Source organism: Ranitomeya variabilis, chromosome 1 (assembly GCF_051348905.1).
Source record: "Ranitomeya variabilis isolate aRanVar5 chromosome 1, aRanVar5.hap1, whole genome shotgun sequence".
In the NCBI taxonomy this organism is placed as follows: domain Eukaryota; kingdom Metazoa; phylum Chordata; class Amphibia; order Anura; family Dendrobatidae; genus Ranitomeya; species Ranitomeya variabilis.
In genome coordinates, this window is record NC_135232.1 from 115,759,966 (window position 1) to 115,786,088 (window position 26,123).

Genomic DNA, 26,123 nt, shown 5'->3' on the forward strand with positions numbered 1-26,123 from the left:
AGATGAATCTGTGCTACACTTTGTGTACATGCTCAGTAGTGACCAGTGCTGTGGAGTCAGAGGTGAGATGAATCTGTGCTACACTTTATGTACATGCTCAGTAGTGACCAGTGCTGTGGAGTCAGAGGTGAGATGAATCTGTGCTACACTTTATGTACATGCTCAGTAGTGACCAGTGCTGTGGAGTTGGAGTCAGGGAAATTGAGGAGTCAGAGTTTTGGCTTACCGACTCCACAGCCCTGCTACGTTCGGTTCACTCTTCTTCATTATAATAGATAGCCTTCTCTCTCTAGTTCTGTTCTCTTCCTTCTCATCCTCCTATCGGTCTCTTGGACATATTGTAACTTATCAGTGTGTGTCTCAGTGCCCCATCTGTCGAGAACAGTTTTCTCAGATGCTCAGTTTCCCAGTTTGTAGATAGAGAGTCATCATAATTGCCTTCTAGTCTGGATCCCCTCTACAATTCTGGACATATTGGCAGGGACTGGGCTCCATCACAGTCTCCCTGCACCATTCATCATCAGACCTCTACTGGAAGCCATCTAAGATGATTTTTAGTTATCCGGTCTTACCTTTTCCAGGTTCTACAGAATACTCACTTTCTTACGCCTCCTTGGCGGTTTGGAGACTGGGCAGAAATGTTTTGCATATTACAGTGGCCGGTCTCCGACTGGAGATTCACGCCTCTGCTTGTACTTTTGACTGTTCCTTGATTGTCTCTTCCCATCCTTGTGGACTGCTTTGGGACATCCCAAGATTAAGATTTTGGGTTCTCACTGTAAAATCTTTCATGAAGTCTTCATTGGGGACACAGCACCAGCCCTTTGTAAAAGCCACTGTTGGGCTAGTCTATATTTTATTTTAGGTTGCTAACTTTATTACCTAATGTCAGCCTCCTGATGGCAGCAGCATATACCTATAGTTTCCTGTGTCTCCCAATGAAGGCACCAAGAAAGAGATTTTATGGCAAAAACCCAAACTTAATTTTCTTTAGGCCGTTTTCTGTGTCGTCTGTGAGACTGCACATACTTTCCCCCCTGCCCACATTGTGGAGACCTTATGTAAGCTTGCGAGCAGGGACCTCACTCCTAATGTCACTGTTTAAATTGTCTTAACTCGTACTGAATTTATTGTTTGTACATGTCCCCCCCTTAATTGTAAAGTGCTGCGGAATATGTTGGCGCTATATAAATAAAAATTATTATTATTATTATTATTATACAGCCCTGCCCCTCCCTGCTGCTATCTCTAACACAGAAAAGGGAAGATGAGAGCAGTCAGGACGGAGCAGGGGCTCGGGTTGAATTGGTAACATTTATTCAAATCTCTCAGTTAGATAAAAGATTTACACACACTGAAGCAGCAAAATGGTAGAAGATTTTTGAAAAACATAATTCAGAAAGTTGTTTAACATTGAATTTAGGAAGTAAATGAACAATGACATTTCTGTGTGAAGGTGCACATGGCCTTTAGTACTGGTTGACATTTCTGTTCCATATATTTAAAACTTATGTTTCCAGACAGCAATTGTATGCAAAGCTCTACTGCACACCATCTCTTGGGTATAGTGTTAGCCTCCAAACTACATGCAAACACAGAAATTCTGAAAATTACCTTGCAAGCCATCACTTTAAAGGGGATATCCCAGAATCTATGGGTTTTTTATTATTATTTTCATACTCCTTTTAGAGTCTGTAGAACTTCTCCAAAGTAACCCAGCCAAGCCTTCAGATACTCATCGGCGACATTATCACTCCCATTTTCTGGCTACAACTTCTCTATAACTGCCCTTCAGTGCTGCCCAGATGACCTCCGTAAACTACATTTACCACAAGCCCCTGCTTCTTCTCAAGTCTCCCTGCTGACATTCGCTGCTCCTCCAATCTACTCTGTGATCTGCTATTGGCAATAGGGGCAGAGCTGACCGGGGGACATCTGCTAATAGGAAAAGTAATAAGAGTATTTTATGAATAGTTATGTCCATGAATATAATTCTTTCTGTCCAGGTTTATAATTCTCCTCTGAAGAATTCTGTATGGAAATTAGACATATTTCACCTATATATGCGCTACCAGCTCCTCATTGTCCATAACAACAAATTACAGTGCAGCTTTTATCCACCAATGCTGTTAAAGAAATGAAAGCTGATCTGTGATTGGTTTGTGTGGGAACAAAGACTGTTTCTCTTTTACACAGTGCAGACAGACGGCAGGTTGCATTTATAGGTTCGAAGTGTACATTATTACAAATATGGACAGAAAGATTTACGCTATTAATTGGAAAACCCATTAGTAGTTTTGTGGCCGATACGTCTGTGCTTGCCTATCACATGGCTGACCAGCAGTCGGAGAGGAGGATCGCTGGTCCAGCTTTGCCAGCAGCAGGTGCACTAAGCCCATGTTCACCCTGTGCAGTGAGGACGGCACAACCGTACACGCACTGTCTCACTGCACAATGAGACTGTTAGAAGAATAGGAGGCGTTTACTGAGCACGTGCGACCTGTCATTAAAATAATACAGGACGTATCCGTGGGCAAAGAAAAGCCTCTGACATGCAGATTCCCAGAGGCGAAATCCAGAGCAGCGAGCACTTTTGGAAATTGATTGCATTTGACAAACTTATTTATTTTAGGGTTTAAAGCCACTGAGCAATAATTCATATTGAGGGAATAGCCCCATAAAAATCTCATATAACCAAAAGCTGAGCTACATATTATGACGCGTGAAGGAGTCACAGATGCCATGAAAATGTTACATTAAATCTTAAAGTAACCTCACATCATCTCTTCAGAGAGGAAGAGGACTACAACTAAGAAGCAACAATCCTAAAAGTCAATATTGACCCTTTAACGACACTTGTCACATGACTTTGGATAAAGGACAAAACCAAAATCTCAATTTGCAAATACTGTTTTGGGATACTACCCCTCATCAGTGCAAAGTGTGAGATGTGGTTTGGCTGGGTGAGAGGCGTCTGACCGGGATCCAGGGCGTAACGTTTCTCCTTGCGGAGAGTGACATGTCAGGCCTGACATGCCGCAGTGATCCTCTGGGAAACATGCAAATTGTCTCTTCAGCGAGGAAGAGGACTAGAACTCAAGTCTAGTGCCACCTATAGGAAGTAGCAATCCTAAGGCTTTGTGCACATGTTGCAGATTTTCCTGCGGATTTTTCTGCACTAAAAGCGCAGCTCTTGGCAGAAAACGCAGGTGCGTTTTTTGATGCGGTTTTTAGTGCGGTTTTTAATGCGTTTTTCCCTGCAGATTGTCTGTGTTTTTGACACAAATAAAGCTTGAACTGCAGTGGGAAAAAAAAACAAAAAACACATGATGTCATTTCCTTGTCCAACCCCTTCTTTCATCCTCCATTTTGTGAAAACATCAAAATGAGATGCGCCAATTCCGGCACTTAACCCCTCTCTTCCCACTCCCGTGTAGCGGTGGGATATGGCGTAATGAGGGGTTAATGACACCTTGCTAAGCCCGGTTAATAATGGAGAGGAGTCAATAAGACGCCTATCCATTATTAATCCTATTAAAGGGTTAAAAAAAACACAGACACTAGAAAAAAATATTTTAATGAAATAAAGACACCCACTTTTTGACAAACCCTTTATTATACGCTCAATCCATCTGAAGACCCTCGACCTGAAAAAAGAGATAAAAAAACAAACCAAATTCATACTCCCTGGCCCTGTCCGCAGAAATCCCATAACGAGTGTCCCACGACGATCTGCCATGGAGAACAGACACATCCAGAGATGTGTCTGCTCTCCACGGCTGCAGCAACACACTGACAGGAGCTCTGGCTCCTGTCGGTGTGTAACTGCGCATGCACGAGAGTTTACCGGCGTTCATTGACCCGGTACTCTCGCTTTACGGCAGTGCTGCGTGGGAAAGTTCACAAGCAGCTCTAATGCCGTAAATAGAGACGCCGGAGCCGCTGAACTCCGGTAAAGTATGCGATACACTGCTAGGAGCTTGGCTCCTGGTAGTGTATCGCCGGAGAGCAAGCGATCGGCGTGGGACACTCGTTATTGGATTCTGCGGACAGGGAGTATGGATTTGGTTTATTTCTTTTGGACTTTTTCCCTAGGGGACCGAGGGCTTTGCGTACCGGTGTGCTGTATGGTGAGTATATACTCTATGTTATATGTTGTATGTAATGTCTGTCATGTATGTTACGTGTATTGTATGTGTATGTGTTTTACTGACAATTGTGCTAAGTCGCCGGACACAGGGACAACTCTCCCATCCTAATATCGGATGGGAGTAGTAATCCCATACGACGACTTAGCACAATTGGGTGGCACTTTCGTCGCGTGGGGACACACACACACAGACAGACGCACACACACATTCACATACATGCCTCCATGCTGACGGTCACACTCCGCCCACGCACTTCCTCCCGCTTCCCCGCACTTCCTGCTGCAGCGGTTTCTACACCAAAACTGCAGAAAACCTGCAGATATTTTTTCTTCTGCGGGTTTTACTGCGGGTTTGACCCTCACAATGGAGGTCTATGGGTGCAGAACCGCTGCAGTTCCGCACAAAGAAGTGACATGCTGCGGAATGTAAACCGCTGCGTTTCTGCGCGGTTTTTCCCGCAGCATGTGCACAGCGGTTTGCGGTTTCCATAGGTTTACATGTTATTGTAAACGCAATGGAAACTGCAGCGGACCCGCAGCGGCAAAATCGCTGTGGTTCCGCGGTAAAAACCGCAACGTGTGAACATGGCCTAACAGTCAATATCGGCCCTTTAATGAGCCTTGTCACATGACTTCTAAAGTAATTTCACTTGATAAAGTAACCTCAAAAATATTGCAAAACTAACAATTCGTTAGCAAAATAAATAAAAATACTAATTCAAGTCATCAGTATAACCAAAACCAAAGAAATAAGCAGGAGCATAAAATAGTGTAAGTGCAACGTGTAGGAGCATCTTCACACTGTGACCAAGTAACAAAACAAAACCCAAGATAAAAACAAAATCAGAAAATACCCTGCAGTAAGTAAATAGTAATAGTGCATGCAAATAACACAGGGCACTTAGTAAACACGTTTTTTGATCAAAAAAGCATAAAAGCCATTGCACCCCGACAAGGTGTACCCATCGGGACGGTCCTGTCCTCCTATATTGAAACCCCACCTAGTGTCAGACGACCTCAGTGTAGCTGGTGACAGATCAGGACCGGACCCTGTTTGCCAAGTACCAGATGTTATTCTTACGTACTATTGCTATTTAGTTACTGCAGGGTATTTGCTCATCTTCTTTCTAATCAGTATAACCAATTACATAGCAAAATAACAATCAGAAATGTCTAAAAGTTAAATTACTTTGTCAGCTGCTGCTGTGTTTAAGTCTTCATTTTTCTTGTTATTTAATGGACTCAGGGTCTTGGTAGATGGTTTTACCAGGTTTGGCACGGGCCTGATAAGTCGGCCACGTCTAAGCTGCGCTGGCTGGATGGAGGCAGATTTTTCTACAGTTATACTGGGGGTAGACAAAATGGGGAACAGAAGTCAGAAGCCTAAAGTGTGAATAATAATCTGAAAATGTAATGACTTTAGGAATGAAATCTTTTCAAACACGGCAGTTTAGACATCCCTCCTGTGGATGTGCCATAAAGGAATGAGAAAGGACAAGCTCTTTATAAAGCTAAACATGGCAGAGATTTTCTTTCCTACTTACTGTCCAGCTTCTTTACAGACATCACCAGCAGTGGACGTATCAGGCAAGTCCTGAGTTTTAGAGAGCTCCGTAGTGGATGTCTCTTTTCTCACAGCTCGGCCAAGGTTTGGACTAGGTTTTGGAAACCTTTTATAGACGGGTTTTAAAGAAGCAACTTTGCCTTTTTCTGGATCATTTACGAATTCTTTAGGCCTTTAAAAAAATAGATTCACTGGCTTGATATTTACAGATTGAAAATCCATATAATCACATACAAACGAAGCAAAGGAAATCATTCTTGGAAAGGAGCCTATCAGTTCCCAATTAGAGTTTAAACCAAGCGCGGCACATTGTACGGATTTTAAGATGAAAGCTATGATTTTTCACAGGGGCGGTCTCATACAAGGGTACATATACATATTTGGTTTAAACACACATTAGCTCATGTCTCAGATCACATTTAGGTCGGCTTCACATAGATTTTTATCCTAAACAGAGTGGCTCCGTTGGGGCCTACTTCTGAAGACCCACAAAATTGGATTCGGGCGCATGTGATGACGGGGTAATTTACTATAATGATGCATAGGGACTCAGTGTGCCCTGTCAAACCTAATGTTCAGCCATATACACCTATTTGAGGTTGACACCAAGGCACAGTCTAACATATCTTGTTGCCCACATCAACTCGGTATATACGACACAGCACACGGACGCCGTCTGCATCATTATAGTAAATTACACCGTCAGCGCATGCGCTTGAATCCCATTTTGGGATGCTTTGGATGTGAGCTCCGATGAACGTGTGCTAAAGCACAATGTGGACGACATAGCCTTACTAGGAGCTTTGCTTTTGAAAGACGTTAAGGTGCTCATACAATAGATGGCTGTTAGCTTAACGTTTTTGAGACATCAATCACATGTATATGTAAGCAGTTTGCGGGATGCAGTGAAAGACAGAAGACAGAGCAAGGGCAAACTCCTCGCAGGGTTAAACACGGGATTAACCAGATCAAATTTCAAAAAGATATGCAGAGTTGCAAAACAGTAGATTCCGTAACGGCAGTTCCTTTGTCCACTTATGTCAGAAGTATCATCGACTCTAGTTGCTGTTTGAAAGTCAGTATCGCCGACAACAGCTGGTGCGGTGCTTGACCAAGAAGGTCCTGCTGGTAATGGTGGTCTGTCTTCTTGCGGCAGTGGTCGGTGTCCGGTACCTTCCACTGGGCCCCAGTCCAAAAGTGGCTGCGGCCAATGCAGGCAAGGCTGGTCGAACGGTGTTGCAACGTCCGGCAATGTGGGCAGCAACAAAAAGTACTGCACCCTATCTATCTCTGGTCGCACGCATGCAGTACTCACTAGCCTGGTATGTTCAACACCTCGCTCCGTGGTGACCAACGGGCACCCTGCGCGTCTCTCCTCGCACTCTGTCAGCGGTGGAGGTGCTTGGGCGTGGGCCACAGTCCTGTTCGAGCCCAATGTGGCTTGGCAAATATATACTGGCAAAGTCAGGGTGCAAGTGTGTCTAGTTCCTGGTCACTTATGTGGCACGTGCGCTGTACTCATACTGGAAGCGTACAAGGATGGAGCAGGGCACGCGCATACTGGAAGCGTACAGGGACTGAGCAGCGCGTGCACTGGAAGCGTACAGGGACTGAGCAGAGCACGCATGCACTGGAAGCGTACAGGGACAGAGCAGAGCACGCACATACTGGAAGCGTACAGGGACTGAGCAGAGCACGCACTGGAAGCGTACAGGGACTGAGCAGAGTACACATGCACTGGAAGAGTACAGGGATTGAGCACAGCACGCACGCACTGGAAGCGTACAGGGACAGAGCAGAGCACACACTGGGACGTACAAGGACTGGGCAGAGCACGCATGCACTGGAAGCGTACAGGGACTGAGCAGAGCACGCATGCACTGGAAGCGTACAGGGACTGAGCACAGCACGCATGCACTGGAAGCGTACAGGGACAGAGCAGAGCACGCACATACTGGAAGCGTACAGGGACTGAGCAGAGCACGCACTGGAAGCGGACAGGGACTGAGCAGAGTACGCATGCACTGGAAGCGTACAGGGATTGAGCACAGCACGCACGAACTGGAAGCATACAGGGACAGAGCAGAGCACGCACTGGGAGCGTACAGGGACTGGGCAGAGCACGCATGCACTGGAAGCGTACAGGGACAGAGCAGAGCACGCACGCACTGGAAGCGTACAGGGACAGAGCAGAGCACTAGAATTCTTTGACATCCTGGCGCAAGGATAGCCACCAGTAGTGGCAAGAGATAAGAAAGTACGTCTTCTTAGTTCCAGCATGACCTACAATTTTAGAAGAGTGTCCCCAGTGCAACACCCTCTCTCTTTCTCAGAGATGAATGTCTTACCCGGCGGTAAGTTAGCAACCCTCAGGGAGCCAACCGAGATGATTTTGTAGGGATCAATAATGTGAGATGGTTCCTCTTCAAAATCAGCTGACTGGAAGGACCTTGACAGCGCATTAGCCTTAACGTTCTTCTCGCCAGGATGGAAGTGAAGCTCAAAAGCAAAACGGGCAAAGAACAGGGACTACTGAGCTTGCCGAGGGTTGAGTCTTTGGGCCAACTGAATATAAGCTAGATTCTTGTGATCGGTGAAAATTATGAAGGGGTGTACAGTGCCATCCAGAAGATACCGCCACTCCTCCAATGCTAACTTAATGGCCAGTAGTTTTCTGTCACTGATGGAATAGTTGCGTTCTGAAGTAGAAAATGCCTTGGAGAAGAATCCACAAGTGATCAAACGACCGGATGATGACATCTGGAAGAGCACAGCCCCGGCTCCTGTGAAGGAAGCATCCATCTCGAGAATGAATGGTCTATTAGTGTCTGGGCGATGAAGTACCGGTGCTTCAGAGTCAAAAAGGCGTCCTCGGCCTCCGAAGGCCAAACACTGGGATCAGATCCCTTGCGAATAAGTGACAAGAGGTGCATAGTCAACGAGGAGAAGTGGGGCACGAATTGCCTGTAATAGTTCGCAATACCGAGGAATCTTTGGATGGCCTTCACCCCCAGGGGTCATGGGCAGTTGAGGATGGCGGACACCTTTTCGGGATCCACCTTTAAAACCGGAATCAGAGATGATGTACCCCAAAAAAGACAGGGATGTCTGTTCGAAGATACATTTTTCGTACTTGGCACAGAGACGGTTCTCTCTCAGACGAAGTAACACTTGACAAGCGTTCCGTCTATGGGTAGGTAGATCCGGAGAAAAAACGAGAATGTCGCCAAGGTACACCACAGCGCAGGAATACAAAAGATCCCAGAAGACGCTATTTATAAACTCTTGAAACACTGCAGGAGCATTGCAGAGACCGAAGGGTATGACCAAATATTCGTAGTGCCCATCCCGGCTGTTGAATGCGGTCGTCCACTCGTCTCCAGCACGGATGCGGACCAAATTGTAGGCCCCACAGAGGTTAAGCTTAGTAAAAATTCTAGCTCCTCGCAGGTGATCAAAGAGCCCAGGGGGTAAGCAGTAGTGGGTATTTGTTTTTGGTAATTTCATTGAGCCCTCTGTAATCAATGCAAGGACGAAGTGAGCAGTCTTTCTTCTTGACAAAGAAGAATCCAGCGCCAGCGGGAGAGGAAGACTATCGGATAAAGCCTTTGGTCAGATTCTCCTTAATATACTCCGACATTGCTTGCGATTCAACTGGAGAGTGCGGATAGATTCTGCCCCTAGGAGGCGTACAGCCAAGAATGAGTTCAATTGGGCAATCATAGGGCCAATGCTGGGGAAAACTCTCTGCCTCCCTCATGCAAATGACATCAGCGAAGGACCAATAAGCGACTGGTAATCCGGCCTCAGCGGAGATGGGATGAGAAATTTTGGCAGGGTGAACTGATAACAGGCATTGATCATGGCAGTACTGGCCCCAACGAAGAACGTTTCCAGAGCGCTAGTCCAGGATAGGTTCATGCGCTCTCAGCCAAGGTAGCCCGAGAAGAATTGCATGGGATAAATTGGGCAAGACGTAGAATGCGATTCTCTCGCAATGCAGAGCCCCCACCTGCAACTCCACCTCTTCCTTAACCCTCATGACCGTCTCTTGTAAAGGCCTACCATCCACAGAAGAAATCAGACACGGCTCCTTTAGGCTCCTGACCGGAATATGGTGCTTCTTGACCTCCTCCAGACTAATGAAGTTGCCTGCTGCACCCGAATCCAAATACGCCAACACAGAGTAGCGCGTATTCACAGAAGTTATCTGGACAGACATAGTTAAAGCTAGACAGGAGTCACACACACACAGGGAGGCCTCTCCTACCTCACCTAGGTGGAGGAGTTTCCCGGACGAACGGGCAGGAACGGAGTAAATGCGAAGCACTACCACAATAAAAACAAAGCCCTTGTGCAACGCTCTCTTTCTGACGCTTCTTGACCTGATCCACCTGCATAGGTTCAGGCACGGGAATGTAAGTGGACACCACAGATCGCGGGCTGAGAGATCTATTTCTGGAAGAAACCGGAAAATGGTACCTCCTATCCCAGAAGGAGTCTCTGGAGTGCTCCTAGAAGCGTAAATCAATATGTGTGGCCAAAGAGATCAAATCCTCTAGGGAGGTTGGAGTATCCCGACCCGCCAATTCATCCTTAATTCGACCCGACAACCCATGCCAGAATGCTCCGACCAGTGCCTCATTATTCCACCCCAGCTCCGAACACAGAGTACGAAAACGAATAGCATATTGCCCAACCGTAAGGGAGCCTTGGTGGAGAGAGCCTCCGTGGCCGAGGCTACACGACCAGGCTCGTCAAACACTTTGCGAAATGTCTCTAAAAAGGTAGACAATTGAGAGGTTATGGGATCATCACATTACCACAAAGGATTTACCCAGGATAGAGCCTCACCCTCCAAATGGGAAACCACAAACGCCACTTTTGCCCGATCAGTGGGTTATTGGTGCGGCAATAATTCAAAATGTAAGCGGCATTGATTCAAAAAACCCCGACACAACTTGGGGTCACCATTATACCGGGGTGGTTTACCAAGATGGGGTGGAGGGTTCGCAGAGGGATCAGGGTTATGAGACTGAGCTTGATCAGAGGCTGCGGCGGCAGACTGAAGGGAGAGCAGACGGTCATCCACTGACACCATATAGCTTAATATGTGAGTCTGGGTGTCACGCTGCTGAACTAGCTCCTGTTGGAGACTGGTGAGCTGGGAAGCATTCCCAGGGTCAGAGGCCTGTAAAGCGGACAACCGAGATTCGATGGACTTCAAGAACGACATTACACGCATCTGATTCTCCCGCAAGTACACCAACTCCTTCTGAGCAGCCGAGGCACCAGCGTGGTCCATGGCCTGATTATTCTGTTACGATTCCTGGAGTGGACCCACTGGATCGCGGTGATGACTGTTCCCAGGTGAGCTGACCAGGTGGAACCAACCCCTATACAGGGATTGTTAGGGGCAAGCCTAGGAGGGAGATAGACCGCGATAGCTTGTGCCAGAGGGGCGGCTCATGGACAACGAGGAGAATCAGGGTACTGACTGAGGACAAGACAGATGGAGCAGACACAGAGAAAACCCGGGACTCAGGACATGGCGGGGTTCACACAGAGGGTACCGGATACAGGATGGAGCAGGGCACGCACTAGAGGCATACAGGGACTGAGCAGAGCACGCACTGGAAGCGTACAGGGACTGAGCAGAGCACGTACTGGAAGCGTACAGGGACTGAGCAGAGCACGCACTGGAAGCGTACAGGGACTGAGCAGAGCACGCACACACTGGAAGCGTACAGGGACTGAGCAGAGCATGCACTGGAAGCGTACAGGGACTGAGCAGAGCACGCACGCACGCACTGGAAGCGTACAGGGGACCCTGTAACTGGGACCCCGTGAGCTGTCTCTGCCCCCCGTGAGCTATATGGGGCCTCTGTGTGCTGCCTGGGACCCCATTCGCTGTCCCCCCCCCACCCCCGTGTGCTGCCTGGGGCCCAGTTTTGAGTATATCACTGGTTCTCAAAAGCCTGAAAAATCTGATCTACAGCAGCTGGGGTATATTCTGACCCGGAGGGGTATAAACTTGCCTAGGCCAATTTATACCCCGGGGTATAGTTTGGCCTAGGCCATAATATACCCGGGGTATATTCTGGCCCAGAGGGGTATAGTTTGGCCTAGGCCAGAATATACCCGGGTTATAATCTGGCCTAGGCCACTTTAACCTCGGGTATATTCTGGGCAGGGGTTTAATCTGGCCTGTTACACCAGGAAGCTAGGTGAGTATCACAGCATGCAGTAATAACTTCCCTGAGCGCAGCAGTCCCTCTCTCTCTGAGTTGCTGCAGCACTCCCGGCTTCTCTCTTTCTTTGGTGCGGTCCCTTTGCAGTCAATTGGGGCTGCCGCAGCGCCGGTACTCAGTGGACGAGCGGGAGGCACAGCGCGCCGCTCAACTCTGCGGCTTTTATATCCCCGCCCCCCCTCGGTCAGGAGGAAGGTCCACCTCACTAAAGCTTCCCCCCGGGAATAGAGGATGCAGCTTTTTCAGCTCCGGACCCAGCACGCAGGTACACGCGGTGTGGTCGTACCCCTTACAGATACGCATGATTCTTGGTGCTCGACTGAACATTTATGTGCTTTGAAAGGGAAGAGGAGAGAAAGTCGCTGTCAGTCACCTCTGGCAGTGGCTCATCTGTGATGTGAACAAAGGATCTAGCATTTAAATGTAAGCCTTCCGATCTCCCCCTCCCATCATCGACATCATTTATGAGGGGGGGGGGGGGGGGGAGTGGGATGCCCACACACATCAGATGGTTGGCAAGTGCAGGTTTATCCAATTTTATACTATTCTGTGCATGTGACATTAAGTCTAGCATAAAGGAGAAAATGGTCACAGCAAATACACCAGCAACAGTGCGTAAGATATTCCTCCTGTACTGAAATATATAGCTGCCCGCAGAACACAGCAATGTCAGCTGATCGCACATGTTGTTCGGGCAGCCAGGAACAGACAGATATGTCTCAATTCTTTGTTTTTCACATGTACAATGCCAAAATGAATATCACTTACTGGGCAAGCGCTGTAACAGCAGCTCCGTCATATGTATCTAATATTTCAGACGATTTACTCTCTGGATCTGTTAACATTTCTGCCTCCACTGAAATACTGGAACCAACCTAAAATTACAGGAACATATCAGAATTATCGTTTTAATCTTATACCATTGGTGTAGTTATTAGAAATGCTATCGAGCATATATTTACCGCTGAACACCACTAATACAGTTTCTATAAATCGCAGTTATGGGATCAGTATAGCTTGCTCTGCTACGCCATTTCCTTCATTAGTGTGGGACTTACAGAAACAGTGTGAGCTCAGCTGCTCTCGGCTGTCTCTGTAGACTCAAGGGGTTGGCGCTGGGGCAGAGTTATTCACGTTTCAGCCATGAAAGGGATAGGAGGGAATAACCCTTTTGGGCGGCCATACAGCTTCAATAGTAATCAGTCGTACACACATTTGGCTGAATGCCGTCATTCTCATACAGATGTGGTGCTACATGATCCATCACCTGATCTTAATGGGGAGAGGAGAATAGAATCACGGCCAGAGTCACGTTACTATTCAACATTTCTTACACTGTCTCCCTGCACAACAGACATGGGTGGAGCAGTCACTGCTGATCTTGTAACGGATTTGCTTAAGTTTGGCTTCGGTCTTTGTAGTCTACGCCTTGTCACAACTGGTTTCAACGTATGTCTTTTTTGATCAGATGCATTTTTTTCTTTATTAGTTCTGTAAAACAGATCAATCATCTTCAGCTAGCTTCCAATCTGGGCTCAAATAATGCATTAGATACATAACTCTACACAGTGTCCAAACCCCCCTGTTCCTGCTCCTAGATCTGTGAAAGGAAATCTTACATCCTATAAAAATCTCTGAGCAGTGCCAAAGAAGTTTGGACTTGTAAGTCCTTTTATCCTCAAAATCAGGGGTTAGTCTGAGATCACACATTTCCCCATGTCATCTCTGACATATTAGAAACTCATTCAATGCCCAAGCGAAAACCAATTAAACATAATAATGATAAAACATAATTATTTAAAGGGAACTGGTCATCAAAATTGTTAATAAACCACCTGTAGTATGTTTCATGGCCCATTGAAAATTTTGTAGATTACTCCATGCTCAAACTGCTGATCATATTAGGAAGGAGAAATTGGACTTAGAACACAGTCATGAGCAACTCTCAAAAAGTCACCTTGGCACTGCTGCCGATGGGACTAAAACAAAATCTGTGAATTCGCCCTGACTGATGTCCCACCTAGTGTGTGAAATCAGAGCCAAGTGTGCTGGGAAGTACATCAATCAAGGCACAGTAGCTATTAGTGATGAGCGAATATACTCATTGCTCGGGTGGTCTCCAAGTATTTATGACTACTCAGATTTAGTTTTCATCGCTGCAGCTGAATGATTTACAGCTACTAGCCAGCCTGAGTACATGTGGGGGTTGCCTGGTTGCTAGGTAATCCCCACATGTAATCAAGCTGGCTAACAGATGTAAATCATGCTGCTAAGGCGATGAAAACTAAATCTCCGAGTAGTCATAACTACTCGGAAAACCACCCGAGCAACGAGTATATTCGCTCATCACTAGTAGCTATCTTAAAGGTGTTGTCTGGCCTAAATGAAAAGCCTTCAAGTTACACTCTGTAAATGCAGACTTATGAATCCCCCCAGCGCAAACACAGTGAGCACTCAGACAGGAGCAGTGGGCGCTCAGACAGGAGCAGTGGGCGCTCAGACAGGAGCAGTGGGCGCTCAGACAGGAGCAGTGGGCGCTCAGACAGGAGCAGTGGGCGCTCAGACAGGAGCAGTGGGCGCTCAGACAGGAGCACTGGGCGCTCAGACAGTAGTAGTGTGCGCTCAGACAGGAGCAGTGTGTTCCTATATGCTGTGCTGCTAGGAAGCTGATGCTTTTTAAGGAATCCGATCTCCGGCCAGTGCAATGCTCAGAGTGTGCAGAGTGGGGCTATGCTCTTCTTTCCACTGAGCTGCACATTTCTCCATGGGTGAAGGGGATAAGGAGAGGAGGGAGAGATGATGAGAATGGGGGGGGGGGGGGGGGATGAGAAGGGTGGGAGGAGTTGAGGAGAGGAGGGAGAGTCTCCGAAACCAGACCTCCAACGATCATAGGCAATTCAAGTGCCATGGTAAAGTAGGAAAAATCAAGATGAATGTTACTCTTCAAGTTCAATGTCTCCCTCTTAATAAGTGCAGCATTTTAAACATAAGGATATCTGGGAAGGTATTTTTATTCATCATGTTGGGGAAATTTCTAGTATGATGGGGTAATTAAATGGCTATCATAAAACAGAATCCAACAGATGAGTGGCCACAAATTCTATTGCATGAAGGACCAAAAATCTAGGTCTATTTTCAGAAGGGATCTTCAATCATACTAGAATAAAGCAATTAAAATCTCAAGGAAGCTCAGAGTGACAATTAAATGTGAATGAGATTGTTACACAAAAACATACATGGCAGGTGTAGACTCCACAGATGTCCCGGGAGTTGCGTCATCATCAGATTTTTTCAATGTCAGAGAATCCTCTCCAGTAACAGAACTTTTTTCATTGTTTTTTGCCAGCAAGGAGGCGGCTCCTGCTTCATTCCCAGGAACCTGCCAATAGATCAAGGGAAAAAAAGGACAAAATGTCAAGTTTATTTTTCCCATAATGCTTGAGCCCTGTCAGAATTTCACCACCAAAAATGAATTATCCACAGAGCTGGCTTTCCCAGGACCACAGTAACAGGCATGGGGGTCTACAGCAGATCCCCGGCTGTCATGGCAACCCATCAGTGCCCCAATAGGTGGGTGTAAAGACACGTCCCTCTGCCGACACGAGCTAAATGACGCTGTCAGAGATTGACAGCAGAATTTGACAGGTTAACAGCTCCGCTCCACCTGCGGCTGTTAGAGGCACATGATGGCTGATTAAATATCAGGGAGACGGAATATGACATACCAGTACATCATATGCCATGTCAGTAAGGGTTAAAAATCAGTTCATACGATGTTCTCTTTAACCTGTTAATATTGCATTCAATTATAACTGAAAGTCTATCCAGTTATGAAAAAAAGCTGAACAACATGAAATTGTGCCCAACACGGCAGATTACATATTTTCGAGTCTGGGAAGGGCGATACATAGTCAGAAGCGGAAATTGTGGAGATATCTGTCACTAAAATGTTTGCGAAAATAACCTACATTTAATTCTTTGTGATCCTATCAGGGGTTTCCATGTAATTTTATGCTCCTGGCCGATGCAATGAAATGAAGCTGTCCCGTTTATTCACAATTATGCTACTTACATTTTCGGCCCCAGATGAATTGATCTGATCCGTCGCTGGTCTCTTCTCAGCATTACAAACAGACGCCTCAAAGTTTTTACTTTCTTTAACATCAATTTCTGTTTTCCGTTCAGGTCGTCCTGCCAGATATGGCTTTGGTGTCTGCAACCATCCCGGAGTCAGGGGTGCAGGCTTAATAGCAGATTTAATGTCCTGAGTTTCAAATATACTTCTTCCTTCAGTCCTAAGTATGTAGAAATAAAGGAGACAAATTATTTTTCCATAATATTAAAAAAAAAAAAAATTCTATCACAAACATTGCAACAATCAGCAATAACACCGAAGCACTTACAGGAGATCCTGGCTCACAGTGCTGTCTTGGGTCAAGGTTGGAGAATGAGAGTGGATTTCAGACATACAAGCATATTGAGAAGATCCAGACTCAGGAATCTTCATATTTTCTTCCTATAAAATGAAAGCCAGAATATGATATAAAACCTGATTTGAAGCCACTGAGCAATGATTCATATTGAGGGAATAGCCCCATAAAAATCTCATATAACCAGAAGCTGAGCTACATATTATGCCGCGTGAAGGAGTCACAGATGCCATGAAAATGTTACATTAAATCTTAAAGTAACCTCACATCATCTCTTCAGAGAGGAAGAGGACTACAACTAAGAAGCAACAATCCTAAAAGTCAGTATTGACCCTTTAACAACTCTTGTCACATGACTTTGGATAAAGGACAAAACCAAAATCTCAATTTGCAGATACTGTTTTGGGATACTACCCCTCATCACTGCAAAGTGTGAGATCTGGTTTGGCTGGGTGAGAGGCGTCTGACCGGGAGCCAGGGCGTAACGTTTCTCCTTTGCGGAGAGTGACATGTCAGGCCTGACATGCCGCAGTGATCCTCTGGGAAATATGCAAATTGTCTCTTCAGCGAGGAAGAGGACTAGAACTCTAGTGCCACCTATAAGAAGTAGCAATCCTAACAGTCAATATCGACCCTTTAATGAGCCTTGTCACATGACTTCTAAAGTAATTTCACTTGCTAAAGTAACATCAAAATTGTTGCAAAACTGACAATTCGTTAGCAAAATAAATAAAAATACTAATTCAAGTCATCAGTATAACCAAAACCAAAGAAATAAGCAGGAGCATAATTTAGTATAAGTGCAACGTGTAGGCGCATCTTCACACTGTGGCCACGCAACAAAGCAAAACCCAAGATAAAAACAAAATTAGCAAATACCCTGCAGTAAGTAAATAGTAATAGTGCGTGCAAATAACACAGGGAAATTAGTAAACACTGTTCTTAATCAAAAAAGCGTAAAAGCCATTGCACCCCGACAAGGTGTACCCATCGGGACGGTCCTGTCCTCCTATATTAAAACCCCACCTAGTGTCAGACGACCTCAGTGTAGCTGGTGGCAGATCAGGACCGGACCCTGTTTGCCAAGTACCAGATGTTATTCTTACGTACTATTGCTATTTAGTTACTGCGGGGTATTTGCTCATCTTCTTTCTAATCAGTATAACCAATTACATAGCAAAATAACAATCAGAAATAAATGTCTAAAAGTTAAATTACTTTGTCAGCTGCTGCTGTGTTTAAGTCTTCATTTTTCTTGTTATTTAATGGACTCAGGGTCTTGGTAGATGGTTTTACCAGGTTTGGCACGGGCCTGATAAGTCGGCCACGTCTAAGCTGCGCTGGCTGGATGGAGGCAGATTTTTCTACATTGGTACTGGGGGAAAACAAAATGGGGAACAGAAGTCAGAAGCCTAAAGTGTGAATAATAATCTGAAAATGTAATGACTTTAGGAATGAAATCTTTTCAAACACGGCAGTTTAGACATCCCTCCTGTGGATGTGCCATAAAGGAATGAGAAAGGACAAGCTCTTTATAAAGCTAAACATGGCAGAGATTTTCTTTCCTACTTACTGTCTAGCTTCTTTACAGACATCACCAGCAGTGGACGTATCAGGCAAGTCCTGAGTTTTAGAGAGCTCCGTAGTGGAGGTCTCTTTTCTCACAGCTCGGCCAAGGTTTGGACTAGGTTTTGGAAACCTTTTGTAGACGGGTTTTAAAGAAGCAACTTTGCCTTTTTCTGGATCATTTACGAATTCTTTAGGCCTTTAAAAAAATAGATTCACTGGCTTGATATTTACAGATTGAAAATCCATATAATCACATACAAACGAAGCAGAGGAAATCATTCTTGGAAAGGAGCCTGTCAGTTCCCAATTAGAGTTTAAACCAAGCGCGGCACATTGTACGGATTTTAAGATGAAAGTTATGGTTTTTCACAGGGGCGGTCTCATACAAGGGTACATATACATATTTGGTTTAAACACACCTTATCTCATGTCTCAGATCACATTTAGCCCGGGTTCACATAGCTTTTTGTCCTACCCTCAGTGGCTCCGTTGGGGCCTACTTCTGAAAACCCACAAAAAGGGATTTGGGCGCATGTGCGGACAGGGTCATTTACTATAATGATGCATAGGGACTCAGTGTGCCCTGTCAAACCTAATGTTCAGCCATACACACCTATTGGAGGTTGAAAGCAAGACACAGTCTAACATGTCTTGCTGCCTGCATCAACTAGGTACAGTGCCTTGCGAAAGTATTCGGCCCCCTGAACCTTTTCAACCTTTCCCACATATCATGCTTCAAACAAAGAAACCGAATGTACATTTTCGGTGAAGAATCATCAACAAGTCAAACACAATTGTGAAGTTGAACAAAATTTATTGGTTACTAACTGAAGAGCCTGGCGTTGCCTGGGCATAGTAAATATCTGTGGTTAGTTATAGCACCTCACTTCTCTTATTTTCCCCCTCACTCCTCTCATTCCCCCCTAACACTTGTCATTTCGACCTCACATCTGTCATTTTCCGATCACTCCACTATTTTCCCTCACTCCTCTCATTTTGCACTCACACCTTTTCATTTTCACCTCACACCTCATTTTCATCTCACACCTCTCATTTTCACCTCACACCTCTCATTTTCACCTCATACATCTCATTTTCACCTCACACCTCTCATTTTCACCTCAGTATATACCTTTGTCATATCCCTTATATATAGTATACACCTGTATGTCATCTCCTGTATATAGTATATACCTGTATGTCATCTCCCCTGTAAATAGTATATACCTGCTGTATGTCATCTCCTCCTGTATATACCTATGTGTCATCTCCTCTTTTATATAGTATATACCTGTATGTCATCTCCTGTATATACCTGTGTGTCATCTCCTCCTGTATATAGTATATACCTATATGTCATCTCCTATATATAGTATATACTTGTATGTCATCTCCTGTATATAGTATATACCTGTGTGTCATCTCCCCTGTATATAGTATGTACCTGTATGTCACCGCCTCCTGTATATAGTATATACCTGTATGTCATATCCTCCTGTATATAGTATATATGTGTGTCCTCTCCTCCTGTATTAGACCTCGTTCACACGTTATTTGGTCAGTATTTTTACCTCAGTATTTGTAAGCTAAATTGGCAGCCTGATAAATCCCCAGTCAACAGGAAGCCCTCCCCTCTGGCAGTATATATTAGCTCACACATACACATAATAGACACGTCATGTGACTGACAGCTGCCGTATTTCCTATATGGTACATTTGTTGCTCTTGTAGTTTGCTTATTAATCAGATTTTTATTTTTGAAGGATAAGACCAGACTTGTGTGTGTTTTAGGGCGAGTTTCATGCGTCAAGTTGTGTGAGATGAGTTGTGTGGCGACATGCGTGTAGCAACTTTTTGTGTGTCGAGTTGCATGTGACAGGTTAGTGTAGCAAGTTGTGTGCAGCAAGTTTTGCGCGTGGCGAGTTTTATGTGTGGTGCGTTTTTTAGTATGTGCAAGTTTTGTGTGAGGCAACTTTTGCATGTGTTGCAACTTTTGTGCATGTGGCAATTTTTCCGCATGTGCAAGTTTTGCGTGTGGCGAATTTTCCATGAGGGGAGTTTTCACATGTGGCGAGTTTTGTTTTGCATGTGGCGAATTTTGCACGTGGCGAGTTTTGAGTGGCAACTTTTGTGTTTCGACTTTTATGTGGCGAGGTTGGTGTATGTGTGGTGAAATGTGTGCTGAGGGTGGTATATGTGTTCAAGCACGTGGTAGTGTGTGGCGCATTTTTTGTGTGTGTTCATATCCCCGTTTGTGGTGAGTATTCCATGTCGGGGCCCCACCTTAGCAACTGTACGGTATATACTCTCTGGCGCCATCGCTCTCATTCTTTACGTCCCCCTTGTTCACATCTGGCACCTGTCAATTTGCCTCCAACACTTTTCATTTCACTTTTTCCCCATTATGTAGATAGGGGCAAAATTGTTTGGTGAATTGGAACGCGTGGGGTTAAAATTTTGCCTCACAACATAGCCTATGACGTTCTTGGGGTCCAGACGTGTGACTGTGCAAAATTTTGTGGCTGTAGCTGCGACGGTGCAGATGCCAATCCCGGACATACACACATACATATAGTACAGACCAGAAATTTGGACACACCACAGCAAATATCTCAAATTTGGACTCATCAGACCAAAGCACAGATTTACACTGGTCTAATGTCCATTCCTTGTGTTCTTTAGCTCAAACAAGTCTCTTCTGCTTGTTGCCTGTCCTTAGCCATGGTTTCCTAGCAGCTATTTTACCTTGAAGGCCTGCTGCACAAAGTCTCCTCTTAACAGTTGTTGTAGAGATGTGTTTGCTGCTAGAACTCTTTGTGGCATTGACCTGGTCTCTAATGTGAGCTGCTGTTAACCTGCGATTTCTGAGGCTGGTGACTCAGATAAATTTATCATCAGAAGCAGAGGTGACTCTTGGTCTTCCTTTCCTGGGGCGGTCCTCATGTGAGCCAGTTTCTTTGTAGCACTTGATGGTTTTTGCCACTGCACTTGGAGACACTTTCAAAGTTTTCCCAATTTTTCGGACTGACTGACCATCATTTTTTAAAGTAATGATGGCTACTCGTTTTTCTTTACTTTGCTTTTTTCTTGCCATAATACAAATTCTAACAGTCTATTCAGTAGGACTATCAGCTGTGTATCCACCAGACTTCTGCACAACACAACTGATGGTCCCAACCCCATTTATAAGGTAAGAAATCCCACTTATTAAACCTGACAGGGCACACCTGTGAAGTGAAAACAATTTCCGGTGACTACCTCTTGAAGCTCATCAAGAGAATGCCAAGAGTGTGCAAAGCAGTCATCAAAGCAAAAGGTGGCTATTTTGAAGAACCTAGAATATAAGACATAACAAAAAAGTGTGAAACAACTGAAATCAAGTATATAATTCCACATGTGTTAATTCATAGTTTTGATGCCTTCAGTGTGAATGTACAATTTTCATAGTCGTGAAAATACAGAAAAATCTTTAAATGAGAAGGTGTGTCCAAACTTTTGGTCTGTACTGTACACACATACATATATACACACACACACACACACATACACACAGATTCAGCTTTATATATTAGCTGACACAGTCAGCGCATGCGCTTGAATCCCATATTTTGATGCTTCGGATGTGAGCCCTGATGAACGTGTGCTAAAGCACAATGTGGACTGTTATGATCTGGTGGCCTAAGAGCAGCATGAGACGTACTCTGGAGAATGTGGTAACTGTACTGACCGCAGACCCTGGACTTAACACCGCAACTAGAAGTAGCCGTGGGATGTACCTACCAATCCTAAACACCTCGTCACAGCCAGAGGACTAATTAACCCTATAGATAGAAAAGGGAAAACTATCTTGCCTCAGAGAAAATTCCCAAAGGATAGGCAGCCCCCCTCACCAAAGGGTGAGGCCAGACTAAATAGCCCCGTCCGAAGTGGACGCACCTGATGACTGCTGTGAAGGACAAACAGCAGCACTACCACTTATAACCACCGGAGGGAGCCCAAGAGCAGAACCCACAACAGAATTCACAACAGTACCCCCCCCCTTGAGGAGGGGTCACCGAACCCTCACCAGAGCCCCCAGGCCGATCAGGATGAGCCAAATGAAAGGCACGAACCAAATCGCCAGCGTGAACATCGGCGGCAACAACCCAAGAATTATCCTCCTGGCCATAACCCTTCCACTTGACAAGATACTGAAGCCTCCGTCTTGAAAAACGAGAATCCAAGATCTTCTCCACCACATACTCCAACTCCCCATCAATCAACACCGGGGCAGGAGGATCAACAGAGGGAACCACGGGCACCACATATTTCCGCAAAAAAGATCTATGAAAAACATTATGGATGGAAAAAGAGGCTGGAAGGGCCAAACGAAAAGACACACTAATCTCAGAAATCCTATAAGGACCAATAAACCGAGGCTTGAACTTCGGGGAAGAAACCTTCATAGGAACATGACGGGAAGACAACAAGACCAAATCCCCAACCCGAAGCCGGGAACCCACACGCCAACGATGGTTGGCAAAACGCTGAGCCTCCTCCTGAGACAACACCAAATTGTCCACAACATGAGCCCAAATTTGCAGCAACCGGTCAACCACAGAGTCCACCACAGGACAATCAGAAGACTCAACCTGCCCTGAAGAAAAACGAGGATGAAACCCAGAATTACAAAAGAAGGGTGAAACCAAGGTAGCAGAACTAGCCCGATTATTAAGGGCAAACTCGGCCAATGGCAAGAAAGCCACCCAATCATTCTGATCGGCAGACACAAAGCATCTCAAATAAGTCTCCAAAGTCTGGTTAGTTCGCTCGGTTTGACCGTTTATCTGAGGATGAAATGCGGAAGAAAAAGACAAATCAATGCCCAGCTTAGCACAAAAGGACCGCCAAAACCTAGAAACAAACTGGGAACCTCTATCGGACACAATATTCTCCGGAATGCCATGCAAACGAACCACATGCTGAAAAAACAACGGAACCAACTCAGAAGAGGAAGGCAATTTAGGCAAAGGTACCAAATGAATCATCTTAGAAAACCGGTCACAGACCACCCAGATAACAGACATCCTCTGGGAAACAGGAAGATCCGAAATAAAATCCATAGAAATATGCGTCCAAGGCCTCTCAGGGACCGGCAAAGGCAAAAGCAACCCACTGGCGCGGGAGCAGCAAGGTTTGGCCCGCGCACAAGTCCCACAGGACTGCACAAAAGAACGCACATCCCGTGACAAAGGCGGCCACCAAAAGGACCTACTAACCAAATCTCTGGTACAAAAAATCCCAGGATGGCCAGCCAACACAGAACAGTGAACCTCAGAAATCACTTTACTAGTCCATCTGTCAGTGACAAACAGTTTCCCCGCTGGACAGCGATCAGGTTTATCAGCCTGAAACTCCTGAAGAGCCCGTCGCAAATCAGGGGAGATAGCGGAAAGAATCACCCCCTCCTTCAGAATACCAACCGGCTCAAGAACCCCAGGGGAATCAGGCAAAAAACTCTTAGAGAGGGCATCAGCCTTAAAGGGACACTGTCACCTGAATTTGGAGGGAACAATCTTTAGACCTAGGGGCGGGGTTTTCGGGTGTTTGATGCACCCTTTCCTTACCCGCCGGCTGCATGCTGGCTGCAATGTTGGATTGAAGTTCATTCTCTGTCCTCCGTAGTACATGCCTGCACAAGGCTATCTTGCCTTGTGCAGGCATGTACTACGGAGGACAGAGAATGAACTTCAATCCAATATTGCAGCCAGCATGCAGCCGGCGGGTAAGGAAAGGGTGCATTAAACACCCGAAAACCCCGCCCCTAGGTCTAAAGATTGTTCCCTCCAAATTCAGGTGACAGTGTCCCTTTAACATTCTTAGAACCCGGAAGATACGGGACAACAAAATCAAAACGAGAGAAAAACAGGGACCATCGAGCCTGTCTAGGATTCAGCCATTTGGCAGACTCGAGGTAAATCAGATTCTTATGATCGGTCAAGACCACAATACGGTGCTTGGCCCCCTCAAGACAATGTCGCCACTCCTCAAATGCACACTTCATAGCCAACAACTCACGATTGCCGACTTCATAATTGCTTTCCGCAGGCGAAAACTTTTGAGAAAAAAAGGCACACGGTTTCATTGAGGAACCATCAGAATTCCTCAGACAAAACGGCCCCTGCCCCAATCTCAGAAGCATCAACCTCAACCTGAAAAGGAAGAGAAACATCCGGCTGACGCAACACAGGGGCAGAAGTAAATCGGCGCTTAAGCTCCTGAAAGGCAGAAACAGCCTCAGAGGACCAATTCGTTACATCAGCACCCTTCCTCGTCAAATCGGTCAGGGGTTTAACCACACTGGAGAAGTTGGCAATGAAACGGCGATAAAAATTAGCAAAGCCCAAAAATTTCTGAAGGCTCTTCACGGATGTGGGCTGGATCCAATCATGAATGGCCTGAACCTTAACCGGATCCATTTCTATAGATGATGGAGAAAAAATGAAGCCCAAAAAAGAAACCTTCTGTACTCCAAAGAGGCACTTAGACCCCTTCACAAACAAGGCATTATCACGAAGGACCTGAAATACCATCCTGACTTGTTTCACATGAGACTCCCAATCATCTGAAAAAATCAAAATATCATCCAAATATACAATCATGAATTTATCAAGATAATTCCGAAAAATATCATGCATGAAGGACTGAAACACAGATGGGGCATTAGAGAGTCCAAATGGCATCACAAGATATTCAAAATGGCCCTCGGGCGTATTAAACGCAGTTTTCCATTCGTCACCCTGCTTAATACGAACAAGATTATATGCCCCTCGAAGATCAATCTTAGTAAACCAACTAGCCCCCTTAATCCTGGCAAACAAATCAGAAAGCAAAGGCAAAGGGTATTGGAATTTGACTGTGATCTTATTCAAGAGGCGATAATCAATACAGGGTCTCAAGGAGCCATCTTTCTTGGCAACAAAAAAAACAACCTGCTCCCAATGGTGAAGAAGATGGCCGAATATGCCCCTTCTCCAAGGACTCCTTAACATAGCTCCGCATGGCGGTATGTTCTGGCACAGACAGGTTAAGAAGTCAGCTCTTAGGGAACTTACAGCCTGGTATCAAGTCAATAGCACAATCACAGTCCCTATGCGGTGGAAGGGAACTGGACTTGGGCTCATCGAAAACATCCTGGAAATCTGACAGAAACTCAGGAATTTCAGAAGAGGGGGAGGAGGAAATTGACATCAGAGGAACGTCATCATGAACCCCCTGACAACCCCAACTAGTCACAGACATAGATTTCCAATCCAACACCGGATTATGTACCTGTAACCATGGAAACCCCAGCACAATAGCATCATGCAAATTATGCAACACCAGGAAACGACAATCTTCCTGATGGGCTGGCGCCATGCACATGGTTAACTGTGTCCAAAACTGAGGTTTATTTTTAGCCAATGGTGTAGCATCAATGCCCCTCAAAGGGATAGGACTCTGCAAAAGCTGTAAGGGAAAACCACAACGTCTTGCAAATTCTAAGCCATTAAATTTAAAGCGGCGCCTGAATCCACAAATGCCATGACAGAAAATGACGATAATGAGCAGATCAGGGTCACAGATAACAGAAATTTAGGTTGTACAGTACTGATGGTAACGGAATTAGCGATTCTCTTGGCACGCTTAGGGCAATCAGAAATAACATGAGCAGAGTCGCCGCAGTAAAAGCACAACCTATTCTGACGTCTGAATCCTTGGCGTTCAGCTCTAGACACAATCCTATCACACTGCATTGGCTCAGGACTCCGCTCGGAAGACAACGACAGTGTGCACAACTCTGCGCTCACACAAGCGCCGATCAATTTGAATGGCCAGAGACATAGAATCACTCAGACCTGCAGGTGTGGGGAACCCCACCATAACATCTTTAACAGATTCAGAAAGACCCTTTCTGAAAATTGCCGCTAAAGCATCCTCATTCCATTTAGTAAGCACAGACCAATTTCTAAATTTCTGGCAATACGATTCTGCCGCTTCTTGACCCTGACACAGGGCCAACAAGGTTTTCTCAGCATGATCCACAGAATTAGGTTCATCATACAATAACCCAAAGTGCCTGAAAAAAGGTGTCTACATTAAGCAAGCCCGGATTCCCAGATTCCAGGGAAAATGCCAAA

At 45.5% G+C, this 26,123-nt stretch overlaps 1 protein-coding gene across 4 annotated transcripts in view; it reads right to left on the reverse strand.

The window, feature by feature from the left end:
* The window catches only part of LOC143806927 (uncharacterized), a 110,957-nt gene that overhangs the window by 34,021 nt on the left and 50,813 nt on the right, over positions 1-26,123 (reverse strand). For 3 of the 4 annotated variants that reach the window (XM_077288006.1, XM_077287978.1, XM_077287989.1), the window contains exons 13-21: positions 17,969-18,160; positions 17,614-17,770; positions 16,369-16,481; positions 16,038-16,260; positions 15,202-15,344; positions 13,300-13,456; positions 12,734-12,840; positions 5,695-5,886; positions 5,340-5,496 (exon numbers count right to left, since the gene is read on the reverse strand). In XM_077288006.1, coding sequence (XP_077144121.1) covers positions 5,340-5,496; positions 5,695-5,886; positions 12,734-12,840; positions 13,300-13,456; positions 15,202-15,344; positions 16,038-16,260; positions 16,369-16,481; positions 17,614-17,770; positions 17,969-18,160 — 1,441 coding nt within the window. The remainder of the gene's footprint in view (positions 1-5,339; positions 5,497-5,694; positions 5,887-12,733; positions 12,841-13,299; positions 13,457-15,201; positions 15,345-16,037; positions 16,261-16,368; positions 16,482-17,613; positions 17,771-17,968; positions 18,161-26,123) is intronic. The other variant, XM_077287998.1, reaches the window with a different exon arrangement.